This window comes from Ahaetulla prasina, chromosome 2 (genome assembly GCF_028640845.1).
Source record: "Ahaetulla prasina isolate Xishuangbanna chromosome 2, ASM2864084v1, whole genome shotgun sequence".
NCBI lineage: Eukaryota > Metazoa > Chordata > Lepidosauria > Squamata > Colubridae > Ahaetulla > Ahaetulla prasina.
Genome location: NC_080540.1, coordinates 289,876,766 through 289,896,993, shown reverse-complemented (window position 1 = coordinate 289,896,993; position 20,228 = coordinate 289,876,766). Strand labels below are relative to the sequence as shown.

At 43.7% G+C, this 20,228-nt stretch overlaps 1 protein-coding gene across 2 annotated transcripts in view; it reads left to right on the top strand.

Annotated features, from left to right (window-relative positions):
* The window catches only part of LIPG (lipase G, endothelial type), a 43,953-nt gene extending 27,802 nt beyond the window's left edge, over nucleotides 1-16,151 (top strand). For both annotated transcript variants that reach the window (XM_058170972.1, XM_058170971.1), the window contains 5 exons: nucleotides 4,576-4,818; nucleotides 6,736-6,856; nucleotides 10,813-11,031; nucleotides 14,593-14,697; nucleotides 15,878-16,151. In XM_058170972.1, coding sequence (XP_058026955.1) covers nucleotides 4,576-4,818; nucleotides 6,736-6,856; nucleotides 10,813-11,031; nucleotides 14,593-14,697; nucleotides 15,878-15,887 — 698 coding nt within the window. In that variant the 3' untranslated portion in view covers nucleotides 15,888-16,151. The remainder of the gene's footprint in view (nucleotides 1-4,575; nucleotides 4,819-6,735; nucleotides 6,857-10,812; nucleotides 11,032-14,592; nucleotides 14,698-15,877) is intronic.
* Nucleotides 16,152-20,228: the final 4,077 nt, after the last annotated feature.

The window sequence follows — 20,228 nt, the reverse complement described above, 5'->3', positions numbered from 1 at the left end:
CTAATCTCTTTTTAAAACCTCCAATGATGGAGCACCCACAACTTCTGGAGACAGGTTGTTCTTCTGATTGATTGTTCCCACTATCAGGAAATTCCTCCTTAGTTCTAGGTTGGTTTTCTCCTTGATTACCGTAGTTTCCATCCAATGCTTCTTGTCCTGCCTTCAAGAAGGTGGCCCTTTCTTCTTTGTGGCAGCCCCTTAGATATTGGATGCCAGAGTGTTTACAGCGTGACTACTATTTTGAGACAACCCAGGAGCAAAATACGGGACACAGAGGTTTGTCTTACAAACAGTGGTTTATATACAAGACTTCTATATATGTACATACACGTGGTAGGCACATAACCAGGCAAGCAATCAATCTTCAACTCTACACGGAGAACTACAATGCAGATAGAACACAACAAGGAGATTGATACTTGAGGAGAGAGAGAGATGCCTTCTCATGGCTCCCTTATATAGACATCTTAAAGCGGCAATAACCCTGCTGACTCATCCTCAGTCTTAAAGTGGCAATAACCCTGCTGACTCATCCTCAGTCTTAAAGTGGCAATAACCCTGCTGATTCATCCTGATCCACAGCCTTACAGAGGCTGGTCAGCTTTAAATCATCATTACCCTGACATTGGAACACTTCTATCATGTCACCCAAATCATTCTTTTCATTAAACTAGAGGAAGAGGAAGAGGAGGAGGAGGAGGAGGAGGAGGAGGGGAAGGAGATACTATCTTGCTGATTTTGACCCTCCCACATTGCTGTTGCTGCTGAGATTGGTTCCCATAACACACTGAGCAGTATGATCCAAAGCCTTGTTCTTGGGAAGCATTACGGGATCGGTAGCCCCAAAATTCTGGAAGGAGCCCGGGCTACGAAGGGCTGTGTTTAAGGGTTTCAGTTAGAACATCCTCTGGAAGGACTTTAAACTACAGCACACACTTTATAAATGCAAAGCCGTTATTTAAACGTCAGACGTCTTTCTTGGGACTCTCGCTCATGGCAATAGAAAGGAAGAGTATGCCCATGGGGCTGGCTTGGCTAATGAACCTTTGAGGCTTTGTGATAGTTGGCGGTCGCTTGGAAAGCTCATGCCTTCTCATCTAAAATACAAAGCCATTTCAGTTTATGAAATGTTTCCAACTGGTTCTGCGCCGTCCTTATTATTTAAATGATATGTGTGTCCTTTGGGTTGCAGTGCAACATTCTTGACTCGTGGCCTGTCTGGTTCTTGGCCAAGCTGAGCTCGTGCTTGCGCTGCGCTCCAAAAACCACCAAGAATTATAAATTTTGCTGCTGCACATGGGCATATGATTTTCCCTTTCGGCTGAGCAGGAGAATGCGAAAGTGGTGTTTTTGCATTGCAATTCAGTTCAGAATAGAACCAGAAGGGACCTTGGAGGTCTTCTAGTCCAGGGGCCTCCAACCTTGGCAACTTTAAGACTTGTGGACTTCAACTCCCAGAATTCTTCAACCAGCAAAGTTGAAGTCCACAAGTCTTAAAGTTGCCAAGGTTGGAGACTCCTGTCCTAGTCCAACCTGCTGCAGAAGCAAGAGACCCTATACCGGGGGCAGGGGTGAAATGCTGCCGGTTTACACCAGATCATCCGATCCAGTAACGATGGCGGCAGGTGGTTCGGAGAACCGGTAGCAAAAATCCCTGCCCCCCCCCCGCCCCAGCTGAGCCGCGCGATCATGAAGAGGGTTTTTTTTTTTTTTACTTTTAAAAGCATTTTTTCTTTGGCTGAAAAAATGCTTTGAAAAGTAAAAAAAAAAAAGCCTCTGATGATTGCGCAGTTTAGCTGGGATCGTCAGAACCCTTTAAAGCATTTTTTCTACAACCTCTTCGGCCGAAGAGCTTGTAAAAAAAAAAAAAGGTTGTAAAAGGCTCCTCTGGCGATCCCAGCTGAGTTGCCTGGTCGCCAGAACTTTTTAAAAGCATTTTTTTAGAAGCTCTTCAGTCGAAGAGGTTGTAGAAAAAATGCTTTTAAAAGTAAAAAAAAAAGTTGGCCATGCCCACCCAGTCACATTACCCCCACCACCACCAAGCCACGCCCACAGAACCAGTAGTAATAAATTTTACATTTCAGCCCTGACCAGGAGTCTCCAATCCCCAGTCCATGAACTGGCACTGGTCTGCGAGATGTCAGCAACCAGTCCATGCAAACAATCTAAGCCCCATTTGCGGGATATAGGCAGTGCTCAAAACGACGCCCCCTCTGGGTCCACGGAAAAACCTTTCTCCACAGAACCATACCCTGGCACCCAAATGGTTGTGGGCCACTGCCCTATACCATTTCAGACAAGTGGCTGTCCAGACTTTTCTTAAAAACCTCCAGTGAAAATATATTTTATACGAATATAAAAGCTATATGCTCTCATAGGTCCGTGTGAAGTGTGGCAGTACCTACACAAGATAACAGAATAACCAGAGGTGGTATTCATACGGTTCCAACTGGTTCAGGCGAACTGGTAGTGACGACCTAGTGGCGACCTGCGGATGGGCCCGCCCCGCCCACCCACCGACCCGGGCACTATCCTGTGTTTTTGATGCTGCATGCATGTGTGGATGGCGTGCGTGAGCAAATTGCCGTGTTTTTGATGTCGCACGCACGTGTGGACAGCACGTGCGAGCAAATTGCCGTGTTTTGTGATGCCGTACGTATGTGTGGATGGTGTACACTCACATTTCTGGTGCTGAGTGAACCGGTTGCTACAGAATGTGAATCTCACCTCTGAGAATAACAGAGTTGGAAGGGATCTTGGAGGTCTTCTAGTCTAACCCCCCCTGCTCAGGCAGGAAACCCTATAGAATTTCAGGCAAATGGTTGCCTAATCTCTTCTTTAAAAGCTCCAGTGATGGAGCAAGCACAACTTCTGGAGGCAGATTGTTCCATTGGTTAACTGTTCTCACTGTTAGGAACTTTCTCCTTCATTCCAGGTTGCTTCTCTCCTTGATTAGTTTCCATCCACTGTTTCTTATCCTGACCTCTGGTGCTTCGAAAAATAAGTTGACCCCCGCTCTTCTTTGTGGCAGCTCCTCAAATACTGGAACACGGTTATGTCATCCCTAGTCCTTGTTTTTATTAAACTAGATAAACCCAATTCCTGCAACCGCCCTTCATATGTTTTAGTGTCCAGGCTTTTAATCACCTTAGTTGCTCTTCTCTGTACTTTTTCCAAAGTCTCAACATCTTTTTTGTAACATGTTGTTGTGGTCTGCCAGCAGCCTGTGGAGCTGGCAACGGAGTCAGACAATGATGAGGCTGAGGAAGAGTGTGGGCCAGTCCTGGAGGCTGGGGAAGGCCCAGATGAGGGCTCTGTGTCAGAGGCAAAGGTGGGACCAGGGCCATCGGGGAGTGATGTGCGGACTCCAGAGCCTCCAGAGACTGTCAGTAGTGAGGCAGAGGAATAGGAGGAGCCTGTTCCTAATGCCCGCATGAGAAGAGCTGCCAGAAGGCAAGAGCAGCTAAAGCAAAGAGGACAACTTGGGAGTAGGGTCAAGAGATGATTGGCCCCTCCCATAAGGCTTAAAAGACCAGCGATAATGTTTGGACTCTTTTCTGGAAAACAACGTTGATAGCTTTGTCTTGTTGCATTTGTTTTGTATCGGTGTCTTCTGAACTTTTGCCAAGAAAGGCCTTTGGCAGTTTGCCTAATTGGACCAAGGTTGGTGGTAGGACTGAGGAATTGTGTTGAGAGGAATTTGCTTTAATTTAGTTGGACTACGCTGAGAATGAAGTAATTCTCAGCTGTTTTAATAAAGTTTGTTTGTTTTTACACTGACTGAGTTTCCTACTACCTACTTGGGCCTGGGTCACAACACTTGGTGACCAAAACTGGATGCAGGATTCCAGCTGTTTGTCGTGTCCCACTCCTCCGCTGACGGCCGGATAAGGGAAATCCGAATCAGGCGTGCCTCTGCAGCTCTGCCAAAGTCCTAGCAAAGTTCTCAAGGCAGGCAGGAGACCAGAAAGTGACTTCAGCAAGATATGTTAGACTTTGCCTGACTCAGAGAATGCCAGAAAGCAGATCCTTTATATAGGCCATGGGGTGTGGCTCCATGACTCAGCACTTATCCAGGCCTGCCCCTCCCTTCCTTCTGTCGCTGCCGCCTATCAATTCTTCTGAAGCGAGGGTCACTCTAGTCTGCAGCTGTTGGTAATTGACCTCCCTCAGGCTCATATGCTATGGGGGAGGGGGAGGGGTCTAGTTGCTCCGTTTGCCTGGGCATGGAGCCAGAGCTGGGGGCTGGAGGTACTTCTTCCTCCTCAGCCTGTCTGGGCATGGAGCCAGGGCTGGGGCCAGGAGGCATACTAGGACATTCTTCAGCGTTCGGAAGCAGATAAGAAGGCCCCGGCTGCGGTGAAAGCGGACGAGACACAACACTGTTGTCTTACTAAGGCTTTATAAAGCGGTATTAATACTTCACGTCATTTTGATTCTATGCCTCTGTTTATACAACCAAGGATAGTACCCATTTTTTTGGCTGCTGCCGCACCCAGCAGGCTCATGTTTAAGTGATCGTCCACTGAAATGCCAAGATCCTAATGATTTCTGTGCTCCATCTCCCCCTTCTAGAGATTGGGGACCTTGTGATATGCGAACACGAGCGGTCAGTGCACCTCTTTGTGGACTCGCTTGTGAACAAGGACAAGCCGAGTTTTGCCTTCCAATGCACGGATTCCGGACGCTTCAAGAAGGGCATTTGCTTGAGCTGTCGGAAGAATCGCTGCAACGGCATCGGATACAACACCAAGAAGATGAGGAACAAACGCAACAGCAAGATGTACCTCAAGACAAGGGCTGGCATGCCTTTCAAAGGTAAGGTGAAAATTGGGGCCTCAGCTTTGTTCGTAAGTCAAATTCCCGTTGCCAAGCGAGACAGTGGCTAAATGAGTTTTGTCCCATTTTATGGCCTTTCTTGCCACAATCGTTAAGTGAATCTCTGCAGTTGTTAAGTTAGTAACACGGTGGTTAGGTGAATCTGGCTTCCTCATTGACTTTGCTTGTCAGGAGGTCACAAAAGGGGATCACGTGACCCCAGGACACTGCAACTGTCATAAATATGAGTCGGTTGCCAAGCTGTTGTGACCCAGGTTCCTGGACCCGGACTCCTGGACTCGGATGATTCAGAAAGTGAGGGAGAAGACCTGGCAAGCCCTGCTTCTCTTGAGCCCTTTCCCTCCCTGGCACCCACTCAAAGGGAGGAGGAGGGGCCGGCAAGGCCTGATTCCCTGGAGCCTTCTTCTGATTTGGCAACGCCCCAAGAACAGTTTTGGAGTGATGCAAGACTGCGCAGGCGTGACTGGCGCGCGCAGCAGAAGCAGCATTGGGATAAAGCCAAATCATAATTGTCATGCAGTGACATCTGCAGAGACTATAAATAGGAGGCGGGACTTCCTGGTTTTTTGTCTTGGACAAAGCAATGAATTTGCGCGGGCAAACTGTATCAATGGAGGGAAGAATATATTTGTGAGTAATTCTGGCCTTATCTGTAATTTCCTTGTTATCTCCAGAAACTTGGCAGGCCCGTGGGTAGACGTGGCCAGGACATTTATATATATGTAAATAAATCAGAAAAGGAGGCCTCTGACTGACTCTTTGCGGGGAGTATTGGGGGAAGGGAAACAGAACACAAGCGTCCAAATGTTGATCTGGTGACAGTGGGGAAACTATGTGAAAAACAGCCATAAGTCGTTTTTTTCAGTGCCGTTCCCAAGTTCATGGGGAAGCCAGATTCACTTTACAACCATGTTACTCACTTAACAACTGCAGCGATTCACTTAACAACGATGGCAAGAAAGGTCGTAAAATGATGCAAAACTGGCTTAACAACTGTCTTGCGACAGAAATTTTGGACTCGATTGTGCTCATAGTTCAAGGAGTGCCTACAGTTAATTTATCGGTGTGCAAGAGCTTTGCAGTGGATCAAAGACAGCTCTCTTCTTTCTCCTTTGTGTAGTAGGGAATCCATCATCCATGCCAGGGGTGAAATGCTCCAGGTTCAAACCGGATCGCCTGATCCGGTAGCGATGGCGGCGGGTGGTTCGGAGAACCCGTAGCAAAAATCCCTACCCCACCGCCATGCCCAGCTGAGCCACGCGATCATCAGAGGTGGTTTTTTTTACTTTTAAAAGCATTTTTCCTCCAGCCGAAAAAAATGTTTTTAAAAGTAAAAAAAACAAAAAACCCTCTGATGATTGTGTGGCTCAGCTGGGATCATCAGTATCTTTTAAAAGCATTTTTTCTACAACCTCTTCAGCCAAAGAGGCTGTAAAAAAATGCTTTTAAAAGCCTCTGATGATCAGGCAACTCAGCTGGGATCGTCAGAACCCTTTAAAAGCTTTTAAAAGACTCCTCTGGCGATCCCAGCTGAGTTGCCTGATCACCAGAGCCTTTTAAAAGCATTTTTTTTACAATCTCTTCGGCTGAAGAGATTGTAGAAAAAATGCTTTTAAAAGTACAAAAAAAAAAGTTGGCCATGCCCACCCAGTCACATTATCCCCCACCATCATCACCAAGCCACGCCCACAAGAACTGGTAGTAACAAATTTCACATTTCACACCTGAACCACACCCTACTGCTTTTCTGGCTCTCTCTAGTCTTCTAGTTAGGGGTCCCAACAACACATCTGGCACTCAGATCCTCTGCCCCTTGGCCTTCCCCTTGGAAGTCATGTCTCTTTTTATGTTACCACAAATTTGCAAGTCTAATTTTGGGCTCTTGACTTTCCTCAGTTTTCCACTATCAGCTGAAGATCCATGTCTTCAGCTATAAAAGTCTGGGAGAAACCGAACCAGCATTTTCCGTGACCTTCTATGGGACCAGTGGAGATTCTGAACCTCTACCTCTGGAAGTGTAAGTGGAAAATTTCAAATATCAGTCATTCTCATTAAAGTTGATACTGTTTTTTTTTTTTTTTGAGAAGGCCACCTCCATGTTTTGTTTCCTCAACTCTGTCCTAGGAACACTTGGTAGGTCCCTCGTTTTAAAGAGGGGAGCAGTCCAGAGCCTTGGTAAGACCACACCTGGAATACTGCATCCAGTTTTGGTCACCACATTACCAAAAAAGATGTTGAGACTTTGGAAAAAGTGCAGAGAAGAACAACTAAGATGATTAAAGGCCTGGAGACTAAAACATATGAAGAACTTGGGTTTGGCTAGTCTAGTAAAAAGGAGGACTAAGGGCAACATGACAGCAGTATTCCTGTATTTGAGAGGTTGCCACCAAGAACAGGGAGTCAATTTGTTTACCAAAGCACCTGCAGGCAGAACAAGAAACAATGGGTGGAAACTAATCAAGGAGAAAAGCAACCTGGAATTGAGGAGAAACTTCCTAACAGTGAGGACAATTAACCAGTGGAACAGCTTGCCTGCAGAAGCTGTAGGTGCTTCAACACTGGAGGTTTTTAAGAAGAGATTGGACAGTCACTTGTCTGAAATGGTATAGGATCTCCTGCTGAAGCAGGGGGCTGGACTAGAAGACCTCCAAGGTCCCTTCCAGCTCTATCCTGATATTCTGATATTCAGAGAAGTTCTCAATGTCTTTGTGTTCCTACACCGCATGTCTGAGCGTCCCCATAATTTTTTTTAATTTGCATTTATATCCCGCCCTTCTCTGAAGACTCAGGGTGGCTTACACTATGTTAGCAATGGTCTTCATTCTATTTGTATATTTATATACAAAGTCAACTTATTTGACTTTGAAATTTGAAATGAGGGTTGGGAACTCGCAGCTTGTGGGTCTAATCCAGGGGGTACCCAAACTTGGCAGCTTTAAGACTTGTAGAATAGAACAGAATAGAATTCTTCATTGGCCAAGTGTAATTGGACACACAAGGAATTTGTCTTGGTGCATAGACTCTCAGTGTACATAAAAGAAAAGATACCTTCATCAAGAATTCTAAGGTACGAGACGACTTCCGGTGTCCGGTGGCAACGGACGTCTGGAAGGCTTCTCTTGCCTCCAGTGTCCGAATCCGGCCGCCGCCGAGGCCCTTAGGGGCCAGGTGTTCCGAAAAGGACACCTGCCGTACGGACGGCTCGCCAGGGGTCTCCCAGCCGATATACAGGACTGGGGGGACCGATGCTGGCGCGTCCTAGGCTCGGCGGGGTTCGGAGGCTACAGGCCGCGGCCATTATTTTGGTCGTCGCCTGGGCCGCTGTGCCCGGTGACACCGGGGCTTTGGATTTATAATTGCAGCAGCCTGGTGGTGAACAGGGAACGGAGAAGAATTGAGGAATGAAGAAGGGAAGGGAATATCGGCAAACGTGAGTGGAGTACTCCGAGTGCGGGGGTTTTCTCCCTGCGACTGGAAGGAGTACGAATCACTTTGGAGAGAGGAGAACTTAAAATAACAAGATTACCGGTTTTGTGGAGCTCTGGAGAGAAGAGGTGATGGAGAAATTTAGGAGGGAGGTTTGAGGCCCCCTCCTCTGGGGAACAATGGTGGCGTCCAGCTTCCGCCTTCACTATGAGAATCTTGATGACATCACTTCCCTTCGGCTTCCTGGTTGATTAACTGTACTCTGGACTCGTTGCTCCTGTGAGTGCCCCCTGGTGGATCCGCAGGAAATTATAAGGATACTGTGCTTGCCTGAGGATTTTGAAAATTTTTTTAAATGGCAAAAGGTCAGAGACCAACTGCTGGAGAAATGGAAAGAATCCTGGAAAAGTTATCTAATATGGACAAGAAACTGGATGAAATAAGAGCAGAAATTGTGACTATCCAAAAGGATTTAAAGGATACTCAACAAGTCTCAGCAGAAAATAAGCAGAAAGTGGAAGGTCTGGAGGGTGAGATGCGGGCAGTGCAGAAAAGAGGGGAGACGACAAGCAATGCTGTGCTTGGACTACAGATGGATAAAATGTCTTATTTCCTTAGGTTTCAAAATTTGGAAGAAGTGGACCAAGAAGATTTGAGAGATGTTGTGACTAAACTGTTGGGAGAATTTCTTGGGAGAGGTGTTGATTTTATGAATTGGGATGTGGATCGAGTTTATAGAGTTAATTCACAATATGCACGCACGCATGCAGTTCCTAGAGAGGTTCATGTCAAATTTGTGAAAAGAGGCGAGAGATGAAATTCTTAGAAAACATAGGAGTGGGGCACTGACTTATAGGGGCAGGAGATAGCCATTCTGAGGCAGATTCCCAGACAGGTACGTGAAATGAGAAAGAAATATTACTTTTATCAAGCAAATTGTACCAGAAGGAGTGGGCTTCAGATGGCTGATGCCAGAGGATTGATGATTTTCCGGGAGGGCATTACGAAAAAAATTAGTACAATTGCGGAGGCTGCGGCCTACGTGGAGGAACACAAAGCCCTCCTGGATTTAGATGACCCAGGAATTGAAGAAGGGGAGGTTATAGACCATGGAGGCGGCTGCCGCTGTTGCGGCCCTGGAATTGGGTCAGGCTGAGCCCAGAGTTCTGAGATCCAAAACTAGGAAGTGACAAAGATATTTGGTATTGTGTTGGTTTTCCTTATTCTCTTTCGTATGATATTCTGATTATTCTTGACCCTTCCTTATTGTGTATGTAAGATTGAAACTTAGCTACTTCGTATCACCTGCTTGCCATATGGCTGTTGTATGTGTTTAAAATTTTGAGCAAAATTCTTATCATGTATAAGAAAAATGAAAATTTACCATACCTGATATGTATTTGCATAAATCTTTTTTGACCAATAAAAACTTTTTATATAAAAAGAATTCTAAGGTACAACACTTAAGAGTAAATAGTAATAGGGAAACAGTCAATATAAAACTTAAGGATACCAGCAACAAAGTTACAGTCATACAGTCATAAGTGGGAGGAGACGGGTGATAGGAACGATGAGAAGATTAATAGTAATGCAGACTTAGTAACTAATTTGGCAGTGTTGAGGGAATTATTTGTTTAGCATTCAATAATTTAAGAATTATTTGATAGCGTTCGGGAAAAAACTGTTCTTGTGTCTAGTTGTTCTGGTGTGCAGTGCTCTGTAGCTTCGTTTTGAGGGTAGGAGTTGAAACAGTTTATGTACAGGATATGAGGGGGTCTGTAAATATTTTTTTTAGAATAGAATAGAATAGAATTTTATTGGCCAAGTGTGATTGGACACACAAGGAATTTGTCTTGGTGCATATGCTCTCAGTGTACATAAAAGAAAAGATACGTTCATCAAGGTACAACATTTACAACACAATTGATGGTCAATATATCAATATAAATCATAAGGATTGCCAGCAACAAGTTATAGTTATACAGTCATAAGTGGAAAGAGATTGGTGATGGGAACTATGAGACGATTAATAGTAGTGCAGATTCAGTAAACAGTCTGACAGTGTTGATGGAATTATTTGTTTAGCAGAGTGATGGCCTTCGGGAAAAAACTGTTCTTGTGTCTAGTTGTTCTGGTGTGCAGTGCTCTATAGCGTCGTTTTGAGGGTAGGAGTTGAAACAATTTATGAAACAATTTATGCGAGGGATCTGTAAATATTTTCACGGCCCTCTTCTTGATTCGTGCAGTATACAGGTCCTCAATGGAAGGCAGGTTGGTAGCAATTATTTTTTCTGCAGTTCTAATTATCCTCTGAAGTCTGTGTCTGTCTTGTTGGGATGCGGAACCAAACCAGACAAACAGCATAGTTAGCTGGAGAATTCTGGGAATTGAAGTCCACAAGTCTTAAAGCTGCCATGTTTGAAGACGGTCTAATCCATCTCATCAGCTCAACTCTTGAACCCTATGAGGGCCTTGCCGTCTTCCCTCTGGAACAAGGCTGAGCTGGTGGAGGAATGACCATCTGTTCAACTTTGGCTTCCTTTTCAGATCTGATCAGATTGGCCTGAACTATACAAACACCTTCCTGGTATACACAGGGGAAGATGTGGGTGATATTCTAAAGATCAAACTCACTTGGGAAATCACTACTGAGTCCTGGTACAACTTTTGGAGCCAAATGAAAAAATACTGGTCCAAGTCCGATCCCTCATCCAAAGAACTACAGATCAGACGGATCCGCGTGAAGTCGGGTGAAACGCAGAAGAAGTAAGGATCTTGGGGAAGGATCACCAGCGGGGAGCAAGTGGTGATGTAACATCTCGTAGTCTTTTTCTGTTGTTGGTCAAAATGGCTGGGAGGGATGCTCAGTTTGAAGCAAACAATTCACATGTGCATCAGTGGTCGGTTTCAATTTTTTTTACTACCAGTTCTGTGGGCGTGGCTTGGTGGGCACGGCAGGGGAAAGATACTGTAAAATCTCCATTCCCACCCCAATCCAGGGGAAGGTTACTGCAAAATCCCCATTTCCTCCCGATCAGCTGGGACTTGGGAGGCAGAGAATAGATGGGGGCGGGACCAGTCAGAATTTTTACTACCGGTTCTGTGGGCGTGGCTTGGTGGGCGTGGCTTGATGGGCGTGGCAAGGGAAGGATACTATAAAATCCCTATTTCTTCCCGATCAGCTGGGACTTGGGAGGCAGAGAATAGATGGGGGCGGGGCCAGTCAGAATTTTTACTACCGGTTCTGTGGGCGTGGCTTGGTGGGCGTGGCTTGGTGGGCGTGGCAAGGGAAGGATACTATAAAATCCCTATATCTTCCTGATCAGCTGGGACTTGGGAGACAGAGAATAGATGTGGGCAGGGCCAGTCAGAATTTTTACTACCGGTTCTCCGAACTACTCAAAATTTCTGCTACCGGTTCTCCAGAACCTGCTGAAACCCACCTCTGACGTGCATGTACGTTTATGTACAGGTAGTCCTCAACTTACAGCAGTTCATTTAAGTGACCATTCAAAGTTCCGACCGCACCGAAAAAAGGGACTTATGACCGTTTTTCACACCTGACCATTGCAGTATCCCCATGGGCACATGATCAAAATTCAGACACTTGGCAACTGACTCATATTTATGACGGTTGTAGTGTTTTGGGGTTCATGTGAACACCTTTTGCGACTTTCTGACAAGCAAAGTCCACGGGGAAGCCAGATTCTCTTAACAACTGCGTTACTAACTTAGCAGCAGGAGCGATTCACTTAACAAATGTGGCCAGAAAGGTCATAATATGAGGCAAAATTTAACAAATGTCTCGTGTAGCAACAAAAAAATCGGGCTCAATTGTGGTCGTAAATTGAGAACATGAATGAGCATGTTCCCAGAGAAGCAAAGTCAATGGGGGAAGCTGGATTCGCTTAATGACCATGGGATTCAAATAACATCTGCAATGATTCTCTTAACCGTGACAAAAAAATATCGTAAGATCAGGGGCAACGCGCTTAATGACTCCCTTGCCGAGCAATGTAAATGTTAGTTCCAATTGTGGTCATAAGTCGAGGACTAGCTGTATTTTGCTCTTCAGTATTTCTTTTTCAAAAATTAAAACAAGCTTTCCCTCTCACGAAATCAAAATCAGGTGAAATAAAGTGCAAAGAAAGGGGGTGATAGGATGTTAAAAAGGATATTAAAAAAATAAGAAAATGATGTTAAAAAAGCAGTGAATACATTCTAGTAGCTATTTTAGTTGTGAATCCTCATAATCTGGTTTCATGTTCAGGTTATAAATTAAAATTGCTTTTAGAGGCAGGACTTTAGTTAGCAAAAAAACAAAAACAAAAGGCCTGAATAATACCTTAAGGCAGAGGTCTTCAAACTTGGCAGCTTTAAGACTGGTGGTCTTCAACTCCCAGAATTCTCCAGCCAGCATAGAGAATTCTGGGAGTTGAAGTCCACCAGTCTTAAAGCTGCCAAGTTTGAAGACCTCTGCTTCAGCTAACCCCCATCTTTACAAATTGACTCAAGGATATAGTGGAATAACCTTTTACAAACTGGAAAATTAATTTAAGGGAAACAGTCTACTCATCTGCTATTTTCCCATAAATATAATTTAAACCATCCTCAATCTATAAGGTAAATCTTTTGGTTTTTCACGATAATAGATGTCAACGAACTCTTTATAGAAAGTATCTGTCGGAGAAAACATGAATGACCCAGAGAACAGTTCTCTGTGTGTCTCTTTGTGTGCTTGATTTTAAAACTTCATATTTATCTATCTACCCAGTAAGAATTTTTATCTATGAGGGATCCTTGGTGCTTTCTGAGCTGGGTTGTCTCCTTGGAGATATTTCATTACCTTGATGAACGTATCTTTTCTTTTATGTACACTGAGAGCATATGCACCAAGACAAATTCCTTGTGTGTCCAATCACACTTGGCCAATAAAATTCTATTCTATTCTATTCTATTCAAACTAGGTAACATCACCAGCACATCAATGCTGATGATGTTATCTAGTTTTGGTAACGAAATGTCTGAAAGAAAACAACCAAGCACAGAGAGCACTAAGGAGCCCTCATTTTATCTCTGAGCTACAAATATTCTCCTTTATCGGTATTTTTATCTATGCTTTCTGGAGTCACACAAAGGTCAACAAATCAGAAGAGTGCAGCCTATTGTTATCAAATCTCTTCTATGTATAGTCAACTGATCCTCATCCAGGCTTACGTTCCATTAGTTTGCTAATCTGGAGCAAATCCAAGGATTTAACTCCCACAATCTCGAGGGAGACATTCCTCAAAGACTGCACCAGTAGTAGGAGGGTAGGATGCTGCTGTTCTCCTGTCGGCTTGCAAAATTGGACATTCAGAAGAACCACAATGCTGTGTTGCAATTGTGGTGAGCGCCATTATGGTGTAGCAGTTGAAATGTTGGGTTAGGAACAAGGAGACTCTGGATCTGTTCTTTGACTTTAAGCCGGCCCCTCTCTCTGGGTTCTAGAGCAAATATAGAGTGTTGGTGAATATCTGAGACTAGCACTGGGGAGACCTAAATTCATTCCCTCCTCAGTCATGGAAGCTCCTGAGGGACTTTGGGCCTCTCTCTTACCCGAAGAACCAGAGTAATGTATAGGTCAGGGCAAGGGTGAAATGCTCCCGGTTCGGACCGGATCTCCCGATCCGGTAGCGATGGTGGCAGGTGGTTCGGAAAACCGGTAGCAAAAATCCCTGGCCCCCCACCATGCCCAGCTGAGCCGCACGCTCATCAGAGGTTATTGTTTTTACTTTTAAAAGCATTTTTTCTTCGGCTGAAAAAATGCTTTTAAAAGTAAAAAAAGCCTCTGATGATTGCGTGGCTCAGCTGGGATCGCTAGAAGCTTTTAAAAGCATTTTTTCTACAACCTCTTTGCCTCACATGGGAATGATAATGATAATGGAAGAAGGAAGATGGAAGAAGAAGGAAGATGGAAGGAAGATGGAAGGAAGCCGTTCCTGTAGAACTGGGGTGGGGAACCATGGGCTCTTTTTTGACTTGTGGACTTCAACTCCCAGAAAGGGCCATGGTTCCCCAATCCTGCTCTGTATGTTTCTCAATCTTACGAATGTCAAAATATGTTGACCAACTCCAGAGTTTCTCAGTTAGTATGCTAGCTGGAAAATTCTGGGAGATGAAGTCCACATGTCATAATTTGCCATGGGCAAAAAACAATGATTTGGGAATTAACAGTTTTGTCAAAGAAAGGTTACAAAATTTGAATAGATAGCTTCGTATCACTTTCCATTTAAAGGTCCTTGTGTTTTATGTGACTTAAAACGCCTTTGGTTTTGTTTGTTTCAGGCTTGTGTTTTGTGCAGAAGACCCTGGGAAGACCAACATATCTCCTAGCCAAGACCTTTGGTTTGTAAAATGCCGAGAAGGGTGGCAGAAATGGAACAGAACAATGTAAGTGTTGGTGCCAGTTTAGAATTTAATTGCTTGCAACAGAATTAGCATGAGGGGTTATCTGAGTGTGTTGCACAGAAGACAATTGTTCCCCAAATCTATTGGACAGGATTGTCACTCAAAACTATAAAAATAGCAAAATACCTATTGGGGGAAGGTTTGGAAAGATGCAATGGACATCCAAAACATCCTCCAAACTTAGACTAACGGTGTGCCCTTTGAACTCCCTAACACCTCAGAAAGGCAAAGAACAAAGGAAGGAGAAAGGAAAGAAGTGACGATGGCACATGAGGAGAAGGAGGAATAGTGCTGGAGGAGGAGAAGGAGAAGGAGGAGAGATAGTGATGGTGGACAAGAAAAAGGAGGAGAAATTGGTGGTGGTAGTGGTAGAGAAGAAAGGAGGAGGAGCAGGAGGAGCAGGAGGAGGGGGAGAGAGAGTGATGGTGGACAAGGAAAAGGAGGAGGAGGAGAAATTGGTGGTGGTATTGGTAGAGAAGAAAGGAGGAGGATAGTGATGGTGGACAAGGAAAAGGAGGAGGAGAAGAAATTGGTGGTGGTAGTGGTAGAGAAGAAAGGAGGAGGAGGAGGAGGAAATCAAATCAAATCTTAAGTCCAAAGATGCTACTGATGACTATTCAGGGGGGTTGGGGGGGGGGCCTTCTGTGAGCAACCGAAGACTACAAATTGTAAACTGGGAGGTAGGGACATTTGTGAAGGTGGTCAGAAAAAGTCAACATGGTAGATACCTCATATATAAAAATAAAAGAACGAAGTTTTGATCACATGGGCCCACGTATCTTAAAGCTGCCAAGATTGGGAGAAACCGTGCTCGAAGAGAACTCTTGACCGTCCCTAGGTAAAATTGGGCATTTTACTCACCATTTCCCACTACAAAGTAAAGTTAACTTTATGGTACCTGGAAGTCTCCATCCGTGGTTCTCCTCAAGCATGACAAGACGGTTTGTGGTTCAGTGGCCATTAGTCAAATGTGAAACATCCCAGAAATTGCCTGAGACAGGAACTTGGCCTCGTCCCACAAATCTTTAGAGGGAGTTTTTTATTCCCCCCCCGTCTTGTTTCTCTTTGAGGCCAGTTCATCTTAAATGATTGTCAAAGCGCATCAAAGCTGTAATTTGAGCCTCTTAAATCATGCTTTTTGTTTTTCCTCTTCCTTTCTTAGACCAGGATAAAATCCAGCATTGAAATGTCCTCCTCGAGAAGCCTCTTAGATTCATCAGGGACCAACCCAGCTGGAAAAAGCATTTGCTGCGACAACGAAAGACAAAAAGACCAAAACGTGTTTCTTCAGACTTTTTCCTCTGGCTTCCTCACTTGTCAGGACTTGCAAGAGCTTGTAGTTTAAAGATGGATCTGTGGAGTGGCTAAAAACTATCTCAGCGTGAATGATGATTCAGAGAACTTTCTATATTTATGGCTTCTACTTTTTTTTTTTTTTTTAAAAAGAATAATTTATTGGGAGGGAATAAACCCACCTGTTACAAAACTGGGCCCTTTTTTGGAGAGCCTTCCCGGTTGTGCCTATGCCATCTTGCCTTGGTCGATGTTTGGAGTCTACGCCTCTCTTACAGGCCCAGATTGCACATTATTGCAACACCATGATTAATGTGAATGCAGACAGAGCCAATCATACGACAGAGAGCACTGTGGGGTCCTTGGTTGTCTCTGAGCTTGGTGGTTTTTTGGTTTTGTTTTGTTTTGAAGACGTTTCATTACCCAACTCGATAACATCATCAGTGCTAGAAAGGAATGGGGTTTTCCTTCTGTTAATGTACTAGTAGCTTGCTCTTTCAGTGTCGGTGGCAATATTCTTGGTGACTCGTTGATTAAGCCGTTTACTTTAACTTGTTCCATGATTGGGGTCTTGTTCGTTTGCTGATTCTTAGTCTAGGATTAATCTTCGTGTTAATCTCTAGTCATCTGGATTTTGATTGTGGGTGAGGAGGTGTTGTGGTCTCCCAACAATGACAGCGCGAACCACAGAGCAATCCTAAACTACGAATACTCTCTTCTATTGATAAGAGTACTGTTTCTCAACCGCAGCAAGATTAAGATTAAGACTTCAGCTCCCAGAATTCCCCATCTTAATGTTGCTGAGGATAAGAAATGGAGTGTTCAGTCAGTGCACATTTAAAAATAAAAAAGTGGTATATTCCCCTACTTATCATTTGATCAATTTGAGCTTGATGATTTTCTTGCAGATGTTTCATGACCCAGCTAGGTAACATCATCCGTGCTAGAAGGGAATGCAGTTTGCTCTTATTTTTATGTATTAGTGACTTGCCTTGTTAGTACCGGTGGTATGTTTTTGGTGGTTCCTTGATTAGGCCGTTGTGTACAGTTAGGTTGTTTGTTTGCATTGGTAGTTCCTTGATTAAAAAGCTAATGGTTTAAGAAATCTGCTTATTAAAGTCAATGCAACTTTCAAAGCGGGGTGGGGGCGGCGTCCCCTACTCCCAAGTCCATATGGAAACCAGAAGAAAATTGGACTGCTTTTGTGAACAGCAGAGGTGTTCCAGCTGTGTGAGATTGGAACACTTCCACATAACTTTCTAAGTGTGCACAACCTGTTCACGTAATAGGGGAGAAAAGGATAGTGGTATTTTTTCTCCATCAACACTGCAATTCTTGGATTCTCCATTCACCTGACCAAAGCATTGTCCTCAAAATTATCTGTTGTTTATCAGGCCAATGCCTCCGTTTCTGGTTCTTTTTCCTCTTCTAAAATATTAGAAGGAAAAAATCACTATTCTCAAGGAAGGAATAATTAACTCTGCAGGAAAATTACATCTGCCCCTCCCTAACAAATCTTTTTTAAAAAAATGACAGCAAAGCATACTTTTGAGTGAAATGAAGTCTGGTTTAATAAAAGGTACCTTGCTCAATAGTAGTACCTGTGAGAGGAATCTTGGAGTCCTAGTAGACAACCATTTAGATATAGGCCAGCAGTGTGCAGCAGCTGCTAAAAAAGCCAACACAGTTCTGGGCTGCATAAACAGAGGGATAGAATCAAGATCACGTGAAGTGTTAATACCACTTTATAATGCCTTGGTAAGGCCACACTTGGAATACTGCATTCAGTTTTGGTCGCCGCAAAAGATGTTGAGACTCTAGAAAGAGTGCAGAGAAGAGCAACAAAGATGATTAGGGGACTGGAGGCTAAAACATATGAAGAACAGTTGCAGGAACTGGGTATGTCTAATTTAATAAAAAGAAGGACTAGGGGAGACATGATAGCAGTCTTCCAATATCTCAGGGGTTGCCACAAAGAAGAGGGAGTCGGGCTGTTCTCCAAAGCACCTGAGGGTAGAACAAGAAGCAATGGGTGGAAACTAATCAAGGAAAGAAGCAACTTAGAACTAAGGAGAAATTTCCTGATGGTTAGAACAATTAATAAGTAGAACAATTTGCCTGCAGAAGTTGTAAATGCTCCAACACTGGAAATTTTTAAGAAAATGTTGGATAACCATCTGTCTGAGATGTAGGGTTTCCTGCCTGGGCAGGGGTTGGACTAGGCCGCGTCCAAGGTCCCTTCCAACTCTGTTGTTATTATTATTATTATTAAGACGAACAGGAGCCAGAAGAAAAATTATTTATTTAGATTTCTTCCGTTCAGGGATTCATGACTTCTTTTAAGATATATTAGTTGTAGACACCCACTCATCCTGACCCCTAGTCAGTTAATATCCATGATCCTTGGACAAGTTCAATCTTTTTCTTCTTATTATTTTTTTGCCCCCAAACCAGTTTATATTTTTCTTTTGAATTTTCCCCAAGAGAAAAAAAATAACTATTTTCCTTTGGATTGTCCTTGATTTTCTCCTTGTTGAAACATCCTCTTTTTTTTAGGGAGAACAATTTCCTCTTAGAATAGGGGATTGTGTTTTATGAAATGATAGGCCTTAAATCAGTTATTATTAAGTTGAGTGTCGAGCCCACAGTGTCTACTGCAGGGATGTCCAAACTTGGCCCCTTGAAGAGTGGTGGACTTCAACTCCCAGAATTCCCCCAGCCAGCAACTTGCTCATATTTATAGCTCATGCTGGCTGGGGAATTCTGGGAGTTGAAGTCCACCACTCTTCAAGGGGCCAAGTTTGGACACCCCTGGTCTACTGCATCTCTGTGTGATTTATTGTTCCAGCATCTGCACTAAGCTACAGGTGTCTTAATTCCCTGCATCATTTAGATGTAATTTTGCATTCAAATCAGGAGGACGGACACAAAAAAATGGCTAAGTAGTAATTGAATTATCTGCCATTTTTGAGGTCTGTTACATTTTTTTTTGAAGAAGGGGCTACTGTAGGTTGACCTTTTTTTTTTTGCAAACAAACATCTGCAGGGATAAAATGAAATACACTTCACTATACAGGTGGTCCCCGATTTACAACAGTTCATTTAGTGGCCGTACAAAACTCCAATGGCACTGAAAACAGTGACTTATGACTGCTCTTAGAATAGAATTTTTATTGGCCAAGTGTGATTGGACACACAAGGAATTTGTCTTGGTGCATATGCTCTCAGTGTACATAAAAGAAAAGATACGTTCATCAAGGTACAACATTGACCATTGCAGCATCCCCATGGTGACGTGATCAAAATTCAAACGCTTGGCAACTGACTCATATTTATGACGGGTTGCAGTGTCCCAGGATCACCTTTTGCGACCTTCTGACAGGCAAAGCCAATGGGGAAGCCAAATTCACTTAACAACCGTGTCACTAGCTTAACAACTGCAGTGATTCACTTAACAATCGTGGCAAGAAAAGTCGTAAAATGGCCATTTAAACAACTGTCTTCTTTAGCAAGAGAAACTTTGGGCTCAATCGTGGTTGTAAACCGAGGACTTCCGGTAGTGGGAACACTTTAACGCAGGGGTCTCCAACCTTGGCAACTTTCAGACTTGTGGACTTCAATTCCCAGAGTTTCTCAGCCAGCTTTGCTGGCTGAGGAATTCTGGGAGTTGAAGTCCACAAGTCTGAAAGTTGCCAAGGTTGGAGACCCCTGCTTTAATGTACATTAAGAGTTCTTGATATATCCAAATGAGGGCTGTCTCCTCTTGTAATTAATGAGTAAAAGTTGTTCGACTCTTCAAAGTTTGCAAAATTCCCACAGAAGACTCTTGAGAGTTTAAAGTGTTGCATTGAGCAAATTAAAATGATCTGAGGAGAATGTCAGTTCCCTCAGAAGAGGCCTATTTTTAAACCAGATTTCTCTAGGCACTTTTCTACTGCTAATTTTTTATGTATGGGTTAGCCGATCTCAACCAAAGTCTTTGCGTTTCCCACACACACACACACACACACTATATATAGATGACATTTTGTCTTTGTTATTTAGGAACAGAATTTGGGGGTAATTTAACTGTGACCTGGGCCAACTTATGAAGTGATCTTGAAGCTCTGTCTGTGAAGTTAAATGTATATATAATGGGTTTTTGTAATAATTGCTCCTTCTCTATTTATTTTTCCCCCCCAGAAATGTGCATTTGTATATTTATATAAAGAGGCTCTTTA